Consider the following 21140-nt stretch of genomic DNA (forward strand, 5'->3'; position numbering starts at 1 on the left):
CATGTCACATGGTACCTCAATCATCAGTGTGTGATCTGATCTATCTTTATATCCCCAGGTTATGGCAGAATGACCTGCACACAGTAGGTGCTCAGCGACAAGCTGACCACAAAGGTCATGCACACAAGCTGTTGGGGCAGTGTGGGATGGTGCTGCAGGCCACCTCTTCCAGCTCTGGGAAGTGCCTGTCCTGGGCAATGTGCCTCCCTCCCTCCACAGTAAGCCTTGGCTTGGCTGAAGAGAGCCGGAGTTCCAGGTGAGCTCTCTGTTTAAAGGCTGAGACTCTATAACTCTGCTTGACTGAAAGTCCAGTGAGGTGGCCCTGGTTCAGCTTTCTCTGCATTGCTGATTCTCAATTGGGGTGACCTTGTCTCCAGATTTTGGCGCTGACCAGAGACGTTTCTGGTTGTCAAGTCTAGAAGGCGGGGAGTGCTACTGGCATCTAGGGTTTAGGGGTTAAAAATGCTGCCCAGCATCCTACAAAGCTTTGGACAGTCCCCACGGCACAGAATTATCCCTTCCCAAAGGAGATTTCTTCCATCCCGGAGAGGCCCGTTCCACAGCCAGGAAAAAGAATCTCTTTTCTATCCTCATGCCAAAGACTAACTTTCCCGCTCAAGTATTATGTGGATTATTATTTTATTAAGCTAAAGCAAGTTGAAGATTGGGGTCCCCACCTTTTCTTGCAGAACCAGGACAGATGTATGTGTCATTGACAAGGGGTCACGGATGAGGCCGAGCGCGGGATCCCGCGCGTGGCCACTGGAGGGCAGCAGTGATTTCTCCGCTGTGGTGGGAGAGACGAGGGCGCCGCTGCAGCGCGCGAGCCTTTGGACTCGAGCAGGCCCCCAGCCGAGCAGCCAGCTGGTTAAGAACGTGGCAACGGAGCCATAGACGCTAAGGTAGAAGAAGGTGGGTTTTCCTTCTCCTGAAGCGTGCCAAGGGGCCTCACAACACAGAAGTCTGGCGGCACACAGCTCCTCCCACCACCACTGGAGGTGCCCGATTGGGGCATTCACTCCACCCCTGCCCTCTTCAGCCACGGCAGGGAGCCACATTCCCCTCGCGGAAACCCCAGCTGTGAGAATCCAGGTCCTGGAGCCCCTTCAGCGCCCCTGCACCCCACAGCAGATGACCACCGAGACCAGGAAGCCATCCTGCCAGCTGTGGCCATCAGCATTCCACGCTGGGTATGAGCAGCGTGCAAACATTCATCTTGGGGTTGATGCGCTGTAGGAGGGGCATCTCCCTAATACCTGGCTCTGAGTGCTGGGGAGGTAAACAAGGGCACAGCGGAAGCTTGGCCACAATAAATTCTTCCTGGAAGCAGGAAGAGAGAAATCTGCATAGGAATGCAGCTCAAAGTCTGCTCAGAGCTGGGTGGTGAAGGAAACTCCAGGGAAGGTGGCTCCTGGCTGATGCAGAGCACAGGGGCGTAGTCTGCAGAACTCCCTTCCCCAAGCTGGCCTTTGGGGGTTCGGTGCTGAGAAACCTGGACCTAAAGCTCCTGCCTCCTTCAGGGGAGCTACCAAAAAAACCTGGTGCCCCTTCTTGTGGCCCTCAGTCATGTGCTGGCAAATAAAGGATATTCAGATACAGTAGGTTAATTAGGAAGTGTGGAATTGTTAGGGGGAAAAGGATGTCCTAAAGCTAATTCCATACAGGCTTTGTGGACTCCACCCCCACCCCAGGCCAAAGCCAAAGACACTGGGAACTCCAAATCCCATCACCACCAAAGGGAAGGTGGCTGGGACCTGAGGGTGGGGTTAAGCAGCCAAGTTGGTATAAAGGCAGACACGTGGGCTTTGGAGGGGTCCCCCATTTTGGCTCTCCACCAGCTCGCAGCTTCCGGCCAGCTCTGAGAGTGACTTTGGGTTTCCAGGTTGGTGGATCGGGTAGGACGCATTAAAGACTTTATTTCCCTATTTTCTCCCTGAGTTGTACATTTTCCTTATTTCCTTTTCCCTTGTAAATAAACCTTTTATTAACCTTTTGTGTGTGCCTGTAGTGGAGTATTAATAAGTCCCTTTTAAGCGCGCGGGTGAGGACCCACAGCCAGGCAACCCGTTTTATTTTATATCGGGGCTGCCCTATAACAAAGTTTTGAGTACTTGTGATCTTTGTGATGCAATTTATTTAATCGTTACTCGGCATCACTTAAATGTTAGTAGTTGCTGCATTTAACAACGGGCTTCAAAATTCCTGAAAATTTTACAAATGGTTCTAGTAAATCAGTTCAGGTGTAGATCTGTGCAGACCAAATGCCAAGAAACCCCTTGAAATGATACCACATCTGCTGGGTCTTTAGAAGAACCTGGTGCTCAGATGCAGCCAGCACCTCCCCAGATCACAGCAGGAGGCCTGACCTCCAGCCTGGACAGAGATGGCTTTGCACTTGGGAGTTAAGATGGAGCCTGCCAGCTGGACACCAGGCTGTCCCTCATTCTAGTGACCAAACATTCCTCTTGTTACTGCCTCTCCTTGTGCCTGGCAACTGTGCTGACTCCAGGTCTAGTCTGGCCTTTCCCTGCTTTTTCCTCAGCTTCACACACTTGTGTCTCTTACCCACTCTGGAACCTTGGGAAGATTTCATTTTTCTTGTTTGCTTCCCATTGGTGCTCAGAACTTTCACTTCCACTGGAGGGTCAGCCCTTCTACCTGACAGCTTTTTGTGATTTTCTCCATCTGCTCCGGCCTGTGGGCCAGAGAGCAGGTGCCCCAGCCTCTGCAGGAAGCTGTACTGGGGGTGGAGAGAGGGTGTGTGGAGGTAGCTCTTAGCTCCCCTTTTACTCTTCCTTCAAGCATGGTATCCTCTGAAGGAAGGCAGGGAAGCTCTCTGCCTCGAGCACAGGGTTGTAGGCAAAAGAAGGGTCTCCGGCCAGCACAGAGGCTCAACTCCCATGTCTTTGGATGAGGGAGAGGAGACTCACCAACGCAAAATTGTCAATTGATCTAGTCCTGCCTCCTGGGTACCTGGTCAGTTTCAGTCAGATGTTTAAGAGGCGATAACTAAGATAAGATCATTTAGGAACACTCATTCTCTTGAGAGTATACCCTGATGCAAACATGACGCCCAAGGTTTTCAGACCTCTCCCCCCACCTCGTTGCTCATGGTGGAGGCAGCTGGCAGCAAACGTCCCCATGCTCCCAGCTCCACTTACCGATCTCCTCGTACCGCATCACTGTGCCCAGGTTGGCATTCTCATCTGGGGACCAGAGAAGGGGTACAGAGCATTAGGAAATTGATTTCCTAGCACCCCACACAAGGGATGGGGTGGGAGGGGGGAGCAGGAAGTACGGGGGTGCTTGCCTCCCTGCACAGGGGCATCTGTGTAGGATGAATGGCGAGTGCACTCCAGCCTAAAATGGAGAGGAGCAAATCCTCACACTCCAGGGGCAGGACATCACATTTCTGGGACATTCGGAATCAGACGGCCTCGCAGGGAGCAGTGACAAACACACGCACACCCATGCTGAGCGCCTTCTGTTTCTCTCTGTGTGGTAGGGAGCCGGCCACACAGCCACAGCCTCAAAACCCAGGCAGACAGATTTTAGGGCCACAAGGAGCTGATCCTCTCTCCTTACAGGTGACTTGGTTCAAAGAACAAGCTACTCTGAGCAAGTGTGAAGTCGGAGTCTTTGGACATGCTCGCAAGTGTGCAACGTCAGCATTGGGGGGCGGCGTGTGTGAAACCACACAATGCCATCTTGGTCGCCTGCCTCCCTTATTCTCCACCACCCCTCTGAGTTCCTTGACAGGAACAACAGGAAGCTGGTCTAAGCCTTCAGCTCTTCTGCAGCACTGAATTTAAGGGTATCAGGAGAAAGCACCTCGGGGACTGATAAGCTCTTCCAAGCTGAGTTCTTGGGCAACAGTCTGGGGAAGAGGTATGTTCTAGCGTCTTAGGGGAACTACTGTTCCCACAGCTGGGGAGCCCAAGGGAAGGTTCTGGACCACCTAAGGACTCTTGGGCTGGTAGACCTTTTGGGGGTGGGGTAGGATGAGCACAGCCTCAGGGAGAGATGACCCGTGAGGTCTCCCAGGCAGCCCATCAGGGCTCCCCTGACATTCTTGTTCCGTAGCTCTCAGTGATTACTGTCAGTGATGAGCCCACAGCACAGCTAGGGGCTGCCTGTGGAAATGAAGGAAGGAAGGAGGAACGAAGACAGGACTAGGAAACAAGGTCGTGCTCCCTTACCCACAAAGGTGAAGCGCTCCACAGGTGGGCGGACACAGCAGATCCTGCTGAGGCTTTCCCCCACCTTCCCGAGGATCTTGGCTACAGGAGAGAGCAAGGCAGCCAGGGACAGAGGGAGAGAACCACACGTAACTTACACTCCTGGCAGCCAGACATCTGGGCTGCTGTAAACAATGGGGTGGCACTGGAGGGGCACAGTTGGGCGGTGGGAGCAGAAAGAGGGTGGAGAGAGAGAACAGAATTCGACAGCAAACAGTCCTTCTCACTCACAGGCCAAGGCACAAGCGTGCTGAGCCACAGACTGGACTCTCTTATTACCCTATCGAAAAACTGGAAAATACATAAAGAGGAAAATAAAAAGCACCCATTATCCCACCCCTAGAAATAACCTCCAACAATATATTATTAGTATATCATTTATTTTCTTCCATTTTAAAAATGTGCATTATGCAGACAGGCCTGCATAATAAAAACGGAACCATATTCTATGCTGCAAGAGCAGAGGTGCTGTTTGATTTTTCATTTTTCAATCTCACGAGCATTTCCTCAGCACTCCCGTCACTGAACACTAACACCCAAATCCAAGGAGACTTGCCTGTGCCAAGGAACTCACTTGGAATAACTTCTGCCAGGCTAAGGCATTCCTTCTCATTAGATGGTCTTTAGAATAATCAGACATCGTACTTTGCCTGCGAGAGATCTGGTTTTCAATTATCTCTCTGGCTCTAATCCAGAAAATGTTTCTAAGCCCCTAAATGCAGTTGTACCAAACTATGAAATTCTGGTTCTTTTTGTGTATGTAGCCTGATAAGAGAATGGCCTCGAACCCAGTGTCAACATCGTCTGAAAAATTCAAATTCTCCTTCCCCTCCCCGACCTTCTGTATCAGATTCTGAGTGGTGCCAGTAATGTGGGTGCTGACCAGCCCTCCAGGTGATCCTGAAGTTTGAGGGCTACAGCCATACCCCAGGGTTCCCTCACCTGCAGTGGGCTTCACAGGCACGTTGCTGTTCTGGTAAATGGGCTGGGGGGTCTCATTCTGGGGCTGCCCGATCACAGGCGTCATGGAGGGTGTGTTGACATTCGAGAGGATACAGCCAGTCACCCTCTGGGGAAGGGAGAAATGCAGAGTCAGTGCCCCTGGCCAAGTGACTTATGAAAAGTGTTTCCAGTGATCCCCAATGTTCATCTGCTTGTCTCTCCCAGTGTGGCCCCTGAACTGAGGGAGAGCCCTGAGGTGGCTTCCCTGGGGTGGCTGTACCACGTGGCCACAACAGCTGGTCCAGAGGGAGGACAACCCAAAGGAGAAGCAAGGGACCCCCCACCCACACACCCACATGTGGCACAGACCTGGATGCAAGTCCTAGCTCTGCCCCCCTTCCTGGCTGTGTGACCTGGGACAGTTAATTGACTTCTCAGTTCAAGACATGCACAGCTGCCTTTCCGGGTTGTGGTAGAATTCCACCAGCGAGCATATGCCGAGTCAGGAGAGTACCTGGGACGTGGGGGGAGCTGGCAGCAACGTTATTGTAACCTTCTACTTACATGCATACCTGCCCTCCCTGCTGACTTCACGGGACTCAAATAAGGTCGTGTCCGCAAATGAGCTATGTAAGCTCAGGAAAGGTCATGGAAACAGCAGGCACCATCATCACCCACCGCGTCCCCATGCCGGGGCTGGCGGTGACAGCGCCAGGCTCTTAGGGAGCTGTGCCAGGCAGAGCAGGATGTGTCTGTGTGGCAGGAAGGGGGCAGGCTCTGGGCACTCGTGCCTGCTTGCCAGTGTGAATACACATTCCAGAGCCAAGCGGAAATGCTGTGTGTATGATCCATTGTCCTGTGTTATCTGACCTGCTGCTTCTCCCTAGTGTGGCCGAAAACAGAGCTGATAACGCAGCTTTCTTCACAGCTGACCCAGAAGCAACCCCTCTTGCCTGCCGTGAGAGGGAGAGTCGTATGGGGTAACAGAGAAAGGCATTCATAAGGGCCCTGGCTTATTCGAGGTTCCTGTCTTGAAAGCTCCAGCCCTGGCCACCAATTTTCTGGATTCCTGAGTCCCGCTGCCAGAGGAGCCCAGAGTCCCAGGACTGGGATGTCCCTCCTAGAGCACCTTTTCCCCAGGCCCCATGACAAGCCAGCAGCACAAAAAGACTCTGAGCCCTGGAAGGACAGGCATGGGTCTTGTCTGGTAACCTGTGGATTCTGGGATGTTCCTGGGAGGAGGAAGTCAGCGGCACCAGCCCCATCTGGGAAAAGAAACAATTCTCCACCATGTTCTCATTTAATAAGTGGTCTGGTGACAAAGAGTTTCTTCCCTCGCTGCATACCTTGTTAGCTCCATTTGACTTAGGTCAGAGAAGAAGGAAAGGGTGGGCCGCACACCCCCTCTACCTGGCCAGGCCTCCATTACCTCAGAAGCACTTCCAAACAAAATCTGAGTGACCTTATCAAGCCATGTGTCTATCTCTCTGACACGTCTGCTCTCTAGGCCCACAATACCTGCCAGGAGTTCTTAGGAAGTAGCTCCATGCTCCTGATGAGGCGGGGGCTGCCCCTGACCCACATTCTCTGCTGGCTTGTGCTTGTCACTGCAACAGTGACAAGGCTCCTGCTGGAGCCTCCGCTGGTCCACCATCATGCCTGCGGGCATGAGTAACAGACGGAGGGGTTCCGGAAGCCCCAGGATCTAGACAGCAAAACAATAACCAAACTGCTCTCACCAGATTTCAGGTGTGCCTGCAGAGCCCCTGATTTCTCCTCTTCTTCATAGAGCCTAAGAATCCTCTGTGACTAGAAGGTGCATGGCCCCCGGGAGACTCCAAGCAGATATGTATTGTGAGAAGCAAATTTGTGTGAAACCACAGGTTTCAGGGATGATTGTTACCGCAGCATATTTTAGGCCACCCTGACTGATGCAAACTTATACAATAAGATGGAGTGTTTTTTATTACTGCTGTTGCTGGAGGCCAGTTCAGACAAGAGGTCAGTGCCACTCTTCGCCAAAGTCCTTGCAAGGGGACCTCAGAAGACTTAGGATGTGTGTGAAGGGTTCTCAAAGTGGAGGGAAGTGAGATGGAGTTTCTTTGATTCCATAGGGAAGAGAGGGGGCTGGAGGGGAAGGAATTAATTGATGAAGCAACTACCCACCCTCTCTTACTTCTCTGTTCTTGGCTCTCAGTGCCATCCCTAGAGCTCCATGTCTATTAAAAGAAAACACAGCTGGGCTGTTGGTGGCTTTTGGGGTGGCTAGGGGCAGCAGACCGCTCCCCAGAAAGAAGATTCTGATGGGATGAGGCTCCTTCCGGTCAGAACGATGCCATTGTGAGTGTTGTTTGGGGCTGAGGAGGCTCTGCTCCAGGGTCAAGGGAGGTCAGCATGCCTGATTGTATCTTGTCCTGACTGGCCAGGCTTGCTGCCATCGATGGCTCTGCTTTCAATCCTGTTAATGGTTTGCTATTGATCTGTGATGGATGCTTTCTGCCTACTCAGGCCAGTACAGCTGGCTGGTGTGGAAGCCATTCTAACCTGGCAGCCAGTACTTCAGCTCCTGCCACCTGGCTGCAAGCCCCAGGGACCCATCTGTGTTCACTAAGCAGTCACTGTGTGTCCCCAGATATGTGAGCTCTGTGCCTCCTTCTACCCACTGGTAGACTAGGGTTCAGAGCACATCTTCCTGTGAGAGGGAATGATGGTGCGACAGCTGGCAAATGAACTGTGTCAGCCCCAGCACCCTATGCTGGCATAAGGAGACTGGTGGGTCCCAAAACAGACAGGCAGGAGGACCCAGCTGCAGGTACCCCTTCCCAGTGCTCCTCTCTTCTCCTGCATTTCTTTGCCCCATCTCATCTCCTCACTTTCCTGTTGCCTGTGGTCTCCTTAATCCCACCTTGAACTTGTCAGAATATACAGCTGCCTCAAGTCCAGCAGCAATGCCCCAACTGGGAGGCCAAGTTAAGGGGTGGAGGTGGGAAGCAGCCTCCTGTGCTGCCCTGGCTCCTAATTCACTGCCCTCCTTCGTGCAGATCTCCTCGCAGCGGAGGAGCGGGAGACAGACCCCTGGTGGTCAGCAGCTGCACCTGCCTAGGGGCTGCCTGGCCTCTGCGGTCCACCCATCCCTTGGTCGCGGCCCCGCTCACCTTCATGAGGTCCCGATGGTGTTCCAGCACACTGCAGGTCGTCTGCCAGGTGTCCTGGTAGCACTCCCAGGGATCCACCCTGACAAAAGAGGAAAGGGGTTTGACGTGGTTTCCATTCTCACAACCTTTCGTTATTGGTACTTTCCAAAAACCACAGCTCAGGAAACCTAGGAGAGCAGGTCATATTGCATGCTTAGGTCTTGCATCAGATAAAATGTGGGCTAGAAACACCTTCCTGGGCCTCAGTTTCCCCCTCTGTAAAATGAGAGGAGTGTGACATAGATCCATGCACTGGATACTGAGCTAGTCTGCCCGGGTTTAATCCCAGCACAGCAAAGCTCATCTGCGTGGCTTTGAGAAATTTATGGGATCTTTCCGTGCTCACTTCCCCCTCTGTTAAATGGGACAATAGTAACTCCCCTGTGGAGCTATTAGAAGGACTCAATGAGTTTCATAGGTAAAGGATTTACTACAGTGTTTCACTCTTACTCTAACTCTTACTGTTAGGGGGAAAGGATGTCCTAAAGCTGATTCCATACAGGCTTTGTGGACTCCACCCCCACCCCAGGCCAAAGCCAAAGACACTGGGAACTCCAAATCCCATCCCCACCAAAGGGAAGGTGGCTGGGACCTGAGGGTGGGGTTAAGCATCCAGGTGTGGTATAAAGCCAGACACGAGGGCTTTGGGGGGGGTCCATTTTGACTCTCCACCAGCTCACAGTGTCTGGCCAGCTCTGAGAGTGCCTTTGGGTTTCCAGGTCGTCGGATCGGGTAGGACGCATTAAAGACTTTATTTCCCTATTTTTTTCCTGAGTTGTACCTTTTCCTTATTTCCTTTTCCCTTGTAAATAAACCTTTTATTAACCTTTTGTGTGTGCCCGTAGTGGAGTATTCATAAGTCCCTTTTAAGCACGCGGGTGAGGACCCACAGCCAGACAACCCGTTTAATATCCGGGCTGCCCTATAACAGCTGGCTCCCAACGTGGTTTCCAAGCTTCACCCGTGGTTGACCAGCCCAAAGTAATTTTTCTTGCGTTGGTCACCATAAAGCGCACTAGGTCTGCAGGACTCGCCCTAACATTACCAGGAAAATGGGAATTTCTCCTGGACTTTATAGGGTTGTGATAAGGATTAAATGAGCCAGGCCCTCATCTAGTGGCAACCACAGTTATCTGAACTGAGGAACCTGCCCTCTCTGTCTCCCTGGGCAGCGGTGTGTCTTGTGGGCATGGAGGGGCATGCAGCAGTCAGCCTGAAAGACCCAAAGTTTGGGTGGATCTTCTGTTGGCCAAAGAGGTCCACCCTTCCAGCACAGAGGCATGTGAAATGAGCTGCTATCCAGCCCCAGATAAATGTAGCACTTGGGCTTAATTGCCAATTTAATGAGCTGCTAAATTGGAATGCTTTTCAAACATTTCTTAGCCATTGAACATTCCCTGCCTCCCTCCCATCCACCCATCCCCCTGAAGGTGCCAGGAAAAGAGCTCTTACTTACTGAAACCCCTCAAAGAATCACCTCACCCAGAACCTAACTCCTCCCAGATCCGGAACAGACACTTGACTTCACTAAACAGGTTCTCGCCTCTCCAGGGGCAGGGCATGGCCAGGGCCCATGCCTGGAGCTAGCTCTGGCTTCCCTGGTGATCTCAGTTCTCAGAATACTGATTTTCCAAATGCCTAGAGCAGCATGGGGTAGGCAGTAAATATCCCATAGGATGTGTTGGGTAAAAGAGGGAATTGTTTCAGAATCATGGCCAAGCCTTCTGCCCAGTGCTTTCGCAGGGGCCCCATTTTCCCTAGGAGATCATGAATTATGTGGTTAAGAGACTTGGTTTCTGGTCCTGACTTGACCACAGGTGTGGACAGATGTGGTCCAGCCTCTGGATTTCTCCACGCCTGCTTCTTTCCTGAGAAAAGGCAGCTGTCACTCTAATGAACCTCCCTCTTGGGAAATGAGAAAGTCTATAAAGAGCATGTGCTTCTCCCACAAATTGCTGAACACAAATGGCAAGGATCACTCTTAATTATGATTGCGCTTCTCTCCACTGCTTTCATTTCCACCCGCCCCTCTCTCAGCTTAGCCCCTGCATCCCTCCTTGTGAGGTCAGCTTCCCATCATTTCCCTCCTACCATGGACACCCCTGCTTATTTTTCCACACTTGAGAGGAGGGGGCTCAGTGTAAGCGGTGTGCCATTATTTTTTAAAAAAAACGTCATCTTCTCATGTAAATTATAGCTGTAGGAACTTTGGGGAGCATAATTAGCATAATTAGTGGAAGTCTGCTTTAATTACACTGCAGGCTCAGCAGATAACAGTGTCTGCCATCTTAGAGAGGAGACTGAGCAGGGACTGCAATTAGGGAAAGATAAGGGTGCACTTATCACCTGCACCTCCACCTTATGGTCAGAGTGAGGCCCTAGGGGGCCTGACTTGGGGGTGACAGCCAAGGTCAGGGAACATGTCCTGGGAGGTGATGAGAATGGAGAAGGATTTCTGGTTTTCTGGTCATGCCCCAAACCCAGTGGCGGTTTTGGAAGGTCCCAGAATATTCCCGAAGGTGTCAAATGAAACACTGAAAGCTCTTCCTTTGTTTCATGGGCCCCATAGCTTAGGCAAAAAATAAAATGATTGGGGCCTCCTTAGTGGCGCAAGGGGCACAGCACTGTGAAGCTGTCTGCAGTCTCTGCAGCACGAGTTTGATCCCTGGCCAGCCAAGGAGCTACCCACATGGCACAGCAGACCTCTCCTATCTCGCCAGCTGCTCTTCTCAGCAGTGTTTCAGTCAGTCTGCCTGCTCTGTTCCCCACTCTGTCTCTGGTAAGTCCTCTCACCCCCTGCACCTCTGGCCTGTACCCCAGTTCTTGTATGCATAAATAAATAAGTCTTTAAAAAAATAAAATGATTGGTTGGGCCAGTCCTGAAAGTCAATGAAATTATTGCCTGCACAGAGCTAAGATCTCCCTCCCATATTCCAGTCCCCTGCCATGGTTCCCCCCATATCTAAACCCTTTGCCCTGCCCCCAGGTTCCAGTGAATGAGGGAATTGCTCCAGAATCATATCCAAGCCTCCTGCCCAGTGCTTCCCCTCCTGGACCCATTTTCCCCAGAAGATCATGGATTATGTGGTTAAGAGAATTGATTCTAATTTTATTCTTGGACTCTTGTTTCTCCACCCACTCTCAGTGAGCCCCAGAGATGGCACCTCTGGCATCATCAGGTAGGCCCTACCTGATCCAATCGGAATTCTGGACGGCCAGCTGACACATGATGAGACGGTGCCGGCTTGACACAAGGCCCTGCAAAGCAACAGAGCAATCACCAGAGGCTCCCTCTGCTCCCCACATCCCTAAGACACCCTCTCAGGCCAGCCCATTATAAGAGTGCAACCATTTTTCAAAGGTGGCAAGGAGTGTGTGACCCCTTTTACTTACCCATCTGCCACACAAAACAGGCAAAGAATGACAGAGTGGAAAGAAAAAAATAAAGGATAGGTGTGGAGTACATAACCCCAACAGGGTCCACAGAGGAACCTTCACTGACAGAGCCCCCAGGGTGCCCAGCACAGAGACCAGACTAGCTTGGCAAACATTGGCTCAATCTGGCTGGTGAGGTGACTTCTCTGAGGGCCTACCAAGTTATCTGCAGGCAGAACAGAATGACTTGGAGAGCTTTTGGGATATGAGGCAGTGAGCAAGGGGCCAAGGAATGAATTTTAAATCATTATAAGTGGTCTTATAATATGAATAATATATCAAAGCGGTAACTTTCAAAGCCTTTTTCTTTTAAAATCCCAGGGAAGAATTGTCCAGCACACAGCCAGCCACCAAGCTGGCATCTGTGGTGAGTCACATCTGGCCCCCAGCAGGAGTGCCTTCTCCTCTTTTAATGAGTTCTCACTGGGCCTGGCACTATCAATCTCACCTCACCCAGTGGGCAGTTGCTCCTTCCAGCTTCTGCTCTCACATCGACACTCAGGTCTGAATGTGGGCCAGAGACCAGATGCAGGATGCTGCTAGCGGGCATTTTGAGTTCCTAGGAATCCTAGCAGTGTGAACATACTGCCAAATTTTCTGGGATCTCCCTACCCATCCCAGAACTAGCATGCAACAGAGCAAAGCATCTTCATAGATGTAAAGCATGAACAGACTCCACCCTATAGCCTGCACAGGAATCTGCTGCCTGCGCTCATGCAGGCCTTTTCACACCCACTGATTGTAACAGGGTGGTCCCCAGGAAAGGGGGAGGTTCCAGGTTCCCTGCCCCACCCAAGGGAGGGTGGAGCTGAGCAGGAAGAGGAGAAGCTGCAGAAGAGACTGAGGAAGGAAGCAGGATGGAGCCAGGCGACCTGGAGGAGGCGCGTGGAGCCTAGAGACACGTGAAGAAACTGCACTTGCCTTTTGGTCGAGGACTGGGTGACACAGATGTGGGTGAGACCCATGGGGAGGTGACAATGGCAGCTTTTATCTTGATGTTGATTTTGCTCTTTTCCTTCCGGGCTTGTCTGCTTGTTTCTGACCCTTTGCTGTGGGTCCCCACTGGAAGATGCTTTAGACTTGTGGCAGGCTTTGGGGCCTTGCTCTGCGCCATTCCCATATGGATGGACTTTTACCCACGAGGGGATGGGTAACTTTGGGTGCTTGATTTAGAAACTAGACTCTGCCTTACCTGTATTGTTTCCTAGTTGTATTAAAGTTCCTTCCCATTAAAGTCTCCTATGTTTTGTGTTGATGCGGCGGATGGCAGAACCCATTTAGAATAGGCAGGTTTGCGGGGTTTGGGCTGCCCCTCTCCCTGTCCTATAACATGATGACCAAGGAGTCAGATAAAAAAATGATTGAACAATGGGTACCCAGCCTTTGCATCTCTGCTGTACATTCTTTAGAGAGGAAGAGATTAAATCCTGCATTGCTTTCCTCTAGCATCAGAATATCTTCAGGTCAGGACAACTTAGAACTAGAAGACTCTCCTGTCAAGGATAATTACAGTCTTAATGTCAATGACTCACTGTTCTTACCTTTGTAAACTGAATTCAAATGTGTTGATTGGAACAGCTCCCCCAGAGTACAACCTGTCCAACTGTCTCCTGGGTTTGAATCTGTTATAGGACAGGGAGAAGGGCAGCCCAAACCCCGCAAACCTGCCTATTCTAAATGGGTTTTGCCATCCGCCGCATCAACACAAAACATATGAGACTTTAATGGGAAGGAACTTTAATAAAACTAGGAAACAATACAGGAAAGGCAAAGAGTCTAGTTTCTAAATGAAGCACCCAAAGTTACCCATCCCCTCGTGGGTAAAACTCCATCCAAATGGGATTGGCCCAGAGCAAAGCCCCAAAGCCTGCCACAAGTCTAAAGCATCTTCCAGTGGGGACCCACAGCAAAGGGTCAGAAATAACCAGACAAGCCCGGAAGGAAAAGAGCAAAATCAACATTAAGATAAAAACTGCCATTGTCACCTCCCCATGGGTCTCACCCACATCTGTGTCACCCAGTCCACGACCAAAAGACAAGCGCAGTTTCTTCACGTGTCTCTAGGCTCCATGCGCCTCCTCCAGGTCGCCTGGCTCCATCCTGCTTCCCTCCTCAGTCTCTTCTGCAGCTTCTCCTCTTCCTGCTCAGCTCCACCCTCCCTTGGGTGGGGCAGGGAACCTCCCCCTTTCCTGGGGACCACCCTGTTACAAATCCTCACTTTGATTATCTAATAAATTCTTTGTCTGACTGTCATTGAGGCTTTATTTCCAGTTAACAGCAGAAATGGCAGGGGGGAGGTTTCCTGTTGGAGGACTTCAGAGTGAAGAAAGAGAGAAGCAAAGGAGGACCCACCTGCTTTCCATAGGAGTCGTGGACAGGAGAGACAATGCCACCAATCACAATAAACCTCCCAGTTTTGTGCAGATAATCCCTGGCTCTTTCTAATCAAGAGAAGAAAAGTGCATATTATAAAGAGGAAAGGGGTGGATAACGGTGATAACTGAAATTCATATGTTCAGCTCTGTAAGGATCTTTTTGCCATTTAAATAGAAGTGCCAACTTTCAAAGCAAACACTGCTGACTCAACAGGTTGTGGAACCAAATTTCAGCCCCAAAGCAAAAGGATTTAGAACTCAAGAGGAATTATCTAGTTTTAAATTTCCTCTACAGAACAAGCCCATCTGTTTAGAAGCATTTAAAATAAGCACCTCACTAAAGCCATTAGAGCTCTTAGATTGGAATTTGCCCCTATTATCACTTGTAGAAATTCCAAAGTGGGGGGATAATTTTTTAAAAAGCTTCCTTATAATATGAAAGGTGTGCTGATTGCCTCATAGTTACTGGAGTAAAAGCACCAAAACAAATTAAAAAGGTCTTCTAGATGATTAGGGAGAATTAGCAATCAAACCAGAAAGCCACTGTCATTATAGGTAGTTGAGAAAATTTCAGCCAGATAAGCCCAATTTCACTTTCACGGAGAAAAACGAGGAAGGGAATGAAAATGTGCGTTTTCTCTTACTTCCGAGGGGGTTCCTTATACAAATCCTATGGAGCCTATGCATTTATTCCTGAGGGAAAGTGGCATGGCTTCTATGTCAAGGATTTAGAGTAAAGGGGGAGGAAGCTTGTTTGCAAAGATGGCTGTGCGGTTTACAAACAAGTTTCCAAGTTACCTTGCTGCTGCTCTCTTAAAACATAAAAATAATTCTTATCACATTTGACATTCTTACTTTCAATGTGAAATTTCTTGGGGTTTAAAAAATCATTGATAGATTTAATTTAAAAATTAAGAAGCAGGGTCTCCTTGGTGGTACAAGGGGTTAAGATGCAACTTATGAAGCTATCCACAGCCACTGCAGCACGAGTTCGATCCCTGGCCAGGGAGCTACCCACATGGTGCAGCAGACCTCTTCTGACTCGCCTGCTGCTCCCCTCAGCAGTGTATTTCAGTTAGTCTTCCTGTTCTGTTTTCTCCATTCTGTCCCTGGTGAATCCTCTCACCACACCACCCCCCCCCCCACACACACACCTCTGGCCTGTACCCCAATTCTTGAAAAAAAATTAAGAAACACAGGTTTAGATTTATAGAACAATTGAGCAGAGAGTACAGAGGTCCATTTACTCAGTCCCCAACTCCTTCTCTATGCCATCCCCAACGCTATTTCCCTTAGTGTTTTATGGCTCAAAGGAAACTTGGACACCAGGGCTAACAAGAAGCAAGTTTCATTGCACCAGTGCTGACTCAGCAGATTCACGTCCTGAGGCTGAGCCCAGGGGCTCATATACACTTTTAATTTCTACAAGGTTCTGGGTGGGTTTGCATTGGCAGCTGTACATGGCCAGACATGGCATGGCTACATACCAAGAAGTGAGTTGTATGGCATACCAAGGAGTGAGTAAAGGGTCAGTAGTCATAGAACCTGTCCCCTTCCCCCACCCCCACTTCCTCATGGTTAACATCTGACATGAAGCAAGATTCATACCAGGAACTAAGTTGCATACCAGGAACTGAGCAAAAGGTCATTACAAAGGCCCCCAGGCTGCTTATCTCAGGTCACCAGGCTTTGCTAGTATTAATAACTTGCATTAGTGTAGTACATTTGGTTATACTTGTTGTAACCAAATACTGACACACTGCTATTAACTACAAGACATAGTTTACATGAAGATTCACTCTTCGTGTTGTAGAGTTCTATAGGTTTTGACAAATGCTTAATGATATATATTCATTACAATTTCATAGAGGATATTTTCTCCACCCTCAAAATCCACTGAGCTCCACCTCCTCATTTCTATCTGTTCCATGATGGTTGTTCTTTTTACTGTTTCTATAGCTTTATTTCCCCCCAACTACCATATAGAATCATACACCATGTAGCCTCTTCAGACTGGCTTCCTCTAATGGCAACACACAATTAAGTTTCTTCCATGTCTTTTTTTTTTTTTAATTTATTTATTCATGCATACAAGAGCTGGGGTACAGGTCAGAGATGCAGGGATTGAGAGGATTCACCAGAGACAGAGCGGGGAACAGAACAGGCGGAGCGGGGAACAGACTGACTGGAATACACTGCTGAGGGGAGCAGCGGGAGAGACAGGAGAGGTCTGCTGTGCCATGTGGGTTTCTCTCTGGCTGGCCAGGGATCGAACTCATGCTGCAGAGGCTGCGGATTGCTTCATAGTGCTGTGCTTAATCCCTTGCACCACCAGGGAGGCCCTCCTCCATGTCTTTTTGAGATAGAACTCATCTCCACAGAGGAGGGATGAGCAGTGAAGCACAGTGAACTGGCACTGTTACAGAGCAGCCCCGATATACAATGGGTTGCCTGGCTGTGGGTCCTCACCCGCGCGCTTAAAAGGGACTTATTAATACTCCACTGCATGCACACAGAAAAGGTTAATAAAAGGTTTATTTACAAGGGAAGGGGAAATGAGGAAATGTACAACTCAGGGAGAAAATAGGGAAATAAAATCTTAAATGTGTCCTACCCGATCCGCCGACCTGGAAACCCAATGGCACTCTGAAAGCTGGCAGAGGGCTGGCCGAGAGCCACGAGCTGGCAGAGAGCCAAAAGGGGACCCACCAAGGCCCACGTGTCTGGTTTTATACCACACCTGGCTGCTTAACTCCACCCTCAGGTTCCAGCAACCTTCCCTTTGGTGGTGATGGGATTTGTCTTTCCCAGTGTCCTGATGGCTTTAGTCTGAAGTGGGGGTGGAGTCCACAAAGCCTGTATGGAATTAGCTCAGGACATCCTTTCCCCCTAACAGCACCATTTCCCCCACCTCCACTTACTTGCATGTACCTTGGATTACAAGTACCAGTGATCCATGAACAGAACTTCCTGAATGGGGGTAGCTGAGTAGGAACAAGGTGGATGTATAAATAGAGGGGGACTTAGAAGAAAAATTGGAGGAAACACATGGAGGAGAAACATGTAGAGACACTTGGAAGTGGTTCTTGGAAGAGACATGTGGGTGAGAGATATGTGGGGAGGCTGCTTCTGGTCCTTGGTAGAGACAATAGGAACATTATCTTGAGTTCACGTTGGATTATGTGGTACATTTTAAATTTCTAGTCTTTACCTCTGTCCCAGCAATCTGGGACCTTCCTGACTCCTTTCTTGTGGTTCCCTTTCAGAAGTTACTTTAGACTTGTGGCAAGCTTTCAGGCCTCAGCAGCCCACTTCAGGCTAACCATGTTTACCTGCCCATTTGCCCATGAGAAGAGGGGTAATTTTGGAGTTTTATTGAGAATTTGTTATTTGAAATCCTTTCTCACTCTCTCTCCTTTCCACCCCCCACAATAATCCTAGAAACCCTTTGCACTGAGTCTGCTTCCTGTGTCTTTGGGCATGCAGATAGCAGAATCCCTTTTATTTTATTTTTTTTAAAGATTTATTTATTTATTTATTTATACAAGGAGGCCCACAGAATCCCTTTTAGAGTGTGCACCCCCTTAATAGTTTGGGGTCCCTGGGTACCCCTTGGTCATGCACTAACAAAATAAATGTAAGGGCCTCCCCTGGTGGCTTAGTGGTTGAGCGCTGGGCTGCGAGGCTGCCAGCAGCCTCTGCAGCTCCGGTTCGCAGTTATTTTGTCACTCTGCCTGCTCTGTTCCCCACTCTGGCTCTGGTGAATTGTCTTTCCCTCCCGCACTTCTGCCTGTGCCCAGTGAGTGTATAAATAAATAAATAAATAAATAAATCTTAAAAAAAAAAAACAACAACAACAAAATAAATGTAAGGTATGGTGGTTACAGTTGATAAGCAACTATATTGTATAATTGGAATTTGCTGAGGGTTGAGCTTAAATGCCCACGCACACAAGTATATATGTGAAGTCATGGATACGTTCATTAACTAGGTGGGTGGAATACTTTCACAATGTATACATATAGCAAATCACCATGATGCACATTTGAAATCTCTTACAATTTTATATGTCAATTACATCTCAGTAGAGCTAAAATTAAAAAATTTCTGGAGTCAGGCCTCCCTAGTGGTGCAAGGGGTTAAGCACAGCACTATGAATGAATCTGTAGCCTTTGCAGCACGAATTTGATCCCCAGCCAGTCAGGGAGCTACCCACATGGTGCAGCAGACCTCTCCTGTCTTGCCCACTGCTCCCCTCAGCAGTGTATTTCAGTCAGTCTGCCTGTTCTGTTCCCTTCTCTGTCTCTGGTGAATCCTCTCACTCCTTAAACCTCTGGCCTGTACCCCAGCTCCTGTATACATAAATAAATAAATCTTTAAAACAAACAAACAAAAAGTTCTGGAGTCTTTTCTGGAAAATAGAAAAGGAATGAATCATTCCAGTTCTTTTTTTTTTTTTAATAATGTCCAAGTGGTTCTTTCTTTCTTTCTTTATTTTAAGATTTATTTATTTATTTATACAAGCACAAGGTACAGTCAGAAGCGCTGGAGAGTGAGAGAATTCACCAGAGCCAGAGCGGAGAGCAGAACAGGCAGAAGGACCGAAGTACACTGCTGAGGGGAGCAGTGGGTGGCAGGAGAGGTCTGCGCGCCATGTGGGACCCTCGCCCTGCTGCGGGGGATGGAACCGGCACTGAAGGGGCTGCGGGCAGCTTCGCAGCCCAGCACTCAACCACTGCGCCACCGGGGAGGCCCCTCCAGTTCATTTTATGAAGTCAGTCTTATACTGATCTAAAGCCAGGCAGAATACAAATATGCAAAAATCATTAACAACGTATTAGCAAATAGTATCCAACTATATAGAGAAATTATTCACACTATGACCACATTGCATGTATCCCAACAGAGATGTAAGTCTGCTTCAATATTCTTACAATTATTCTATGTAATCCAGCATATTTTTTTTAAAAATCATATGATTATACCAATAGATACAGAAAAGGCAGTTGACAAAATTCAATATATACTCATGATAAAAGCTCTCAAAAAGCTAGTAGTAGAAAGGAAATATCTCAACATGATAAAGGATAACTAATAACGCCTAAAGCAGATATAACACTTCATGGTAAAAGACTGAATGATTTCTCCCCGAGATCAGGACAAAGCAAGAATGTCTGCTTCCACCACTGCTAGCCACTATACTACAGGAAGTTCTAGCTAGATCTATAAGACAAGATAAGGAAATAAGAGGCATACAGATCAAAGGGGTAAAAATATCTATTTATACATTTGCATATGGCATGAGAGTTTAATTAGAAATCCCAAGAACTCTCAAAGGAAGCACCTAGAATTAATGAGTGAATTCAGCAAAGCCATAATCTACAAGTGCAACATAAAATAATCAACTGTATTTCTCTATCCTAGCAACAAAATTTTGAAAATTGAAATTAAAAAACATAAGATGACTCAAAAAACTGAAACATGGGTATAAATATAAAATATATTTATAGGCATATAAATATATCTATATAGATAGAATTTGCATGTTAAAAATTGAAACATTCTGAGGAAAGAAATCAAAGATCTACCACCACATGCAAAAAAAGGAAACTAGACCACTACCTTTTACCTTGCACAAACTAGACCACTACCTTTTACCTTGGACAATATGGATAAAAGAACTGAACATAAGACCTGAAACCATAAAATATATAGAAGAAAATATAGGTAAAACACTACAAGACATAGATCACAATAACATCTTTAAAGACTCATCACACAAAGCAAAGAAAGTCAAGGAAAAGATAAACACCTGGGATTACATCAAACTGAAAAGCTTCTGCACAGCAAAAGAGACATTAACCAAAATAAAGAGACACCCCACTGATGGGGAAAAAATCTTTGCACTCCAGTCAACTGATAAGGGACTGATCACAAGGTACACAAAGAACTCACATGACTCAACAAAAACAAAATAAACAATCCAGTCAGGAAATGGGTGGAAGAATTTAAAAGAGAGTTCTCCAAAGAGGAAATGCAAATGGCCAACAGGCATATGAAAAAATGTTCAACATGCCTTATCATCAGGGAAATGTAAATTTAAACCACACTGAGATACCACCTCACACCAGTAAGAATGGCACATATCAAAAAACCAAGCAACAACAAATGTTGCCGAGGATGTGGTGAAAAGGAACTCTCCTACATTGCTGGTGGAAGTGCAAACTGGTCCAACCACTATGGAGAGCTGTCTGGAGGTTCCTCAGTCTACTAAAAATGGAGCTACCATATGACCCAGTAATTCCACTCCTAGGGATCTACCCAAAGGTCACAAACACGTTGATTCAAAAGAACCCTGCACCCCTATGTTTATTGCAGCACTATTTACAATAGGTAAAACCTGGAAACAACCCAAATGCCCAAAAATAGATGACTGGATCAAGAAGATGTGGTATATACACAATGGAATATTATTCAGCAATCAAAAAAGATAAATTGTAATTGGCATTTGCAGCAACATGAATGGAACTAGAAGGAATTATGCTCAGTGAAATAAGCCAGAAAGAAAAAGAAAAATATCAGATAATTTCACTAATAGCAGGAATATGGGTGAACCAAATAAGACATCACTGTGAAAAAATAATAACGGTACAAACCCAACAAAGCAAAAACAGACAATCATAAACCAGAGACATCCTACAGGGGAGGAGGTGGGAGAGGGATCCGAGGGAGGGAGGGAGGAAGGAGCACAGGGGACTGTGGTGATGGTGCACGGGTACATTGGGGAAGGAAACTCAATAGGGACTACACCTGAGGGGGTGGGAGGAAGCAAATATTGTTCAAAAATGAACAATGATGTTAAAAAATAAAAAAATTTAAAAAAAGAAATCAAAGACCTAAGTAAATATAGACATACATGTTTGTGAATTAGAAGATTCATTATTGTAAAGATGTTA

At 48.0% G+C, this 21140-nt stretch overlaps 1 protein-coding gene across 1 annotated transcript in view; it reads right to left on the bottom strand.

Moving 5' to 3' along the window:
• The window catches only part of NMNAT2 (nicotinamide nucleotide adenylyltransferase 2), a gene marked incomplete at both ends in the record, with an annotated part of 161471 nt that overhangs the window by 21316 nt on the left and 119015 nt on the right, over positions 1–21140 (bottom strand). The window contains 6 exons of the mRNA XM_084249099.1: positions 3162–3206; positions 4200–4280; positions 5181–5307; positions 8336–8414; positions 11565–11632; positions 14162–14250. Coding sequence (XP_084105225.1) covers positions 3162–3206; positions 4200–4280; positions 5181–5307; positions 8336–8414; positions 11565–11632; positions 14162–14250 — 489 coding nt within the window. The remainder of the gene's footprint in view (positions 1–3161; positions 3207–4199; positions 4281–5180; positions 5308–8335; positions 8415–11564; positions 11633–14161; positions 14251–21140) is intronic.

The sequence above is a fragment of the Talpa europaea genome (genome assembly GCF_964194135.1).
Source record: "Talpa europaea genome assembly, chromosome: 12".
NCBI lineage: Eukaryota > Metazoa > Chordata > Mammalia > Eulipotyphla > Talpidae > Talpa > Talpa europaea.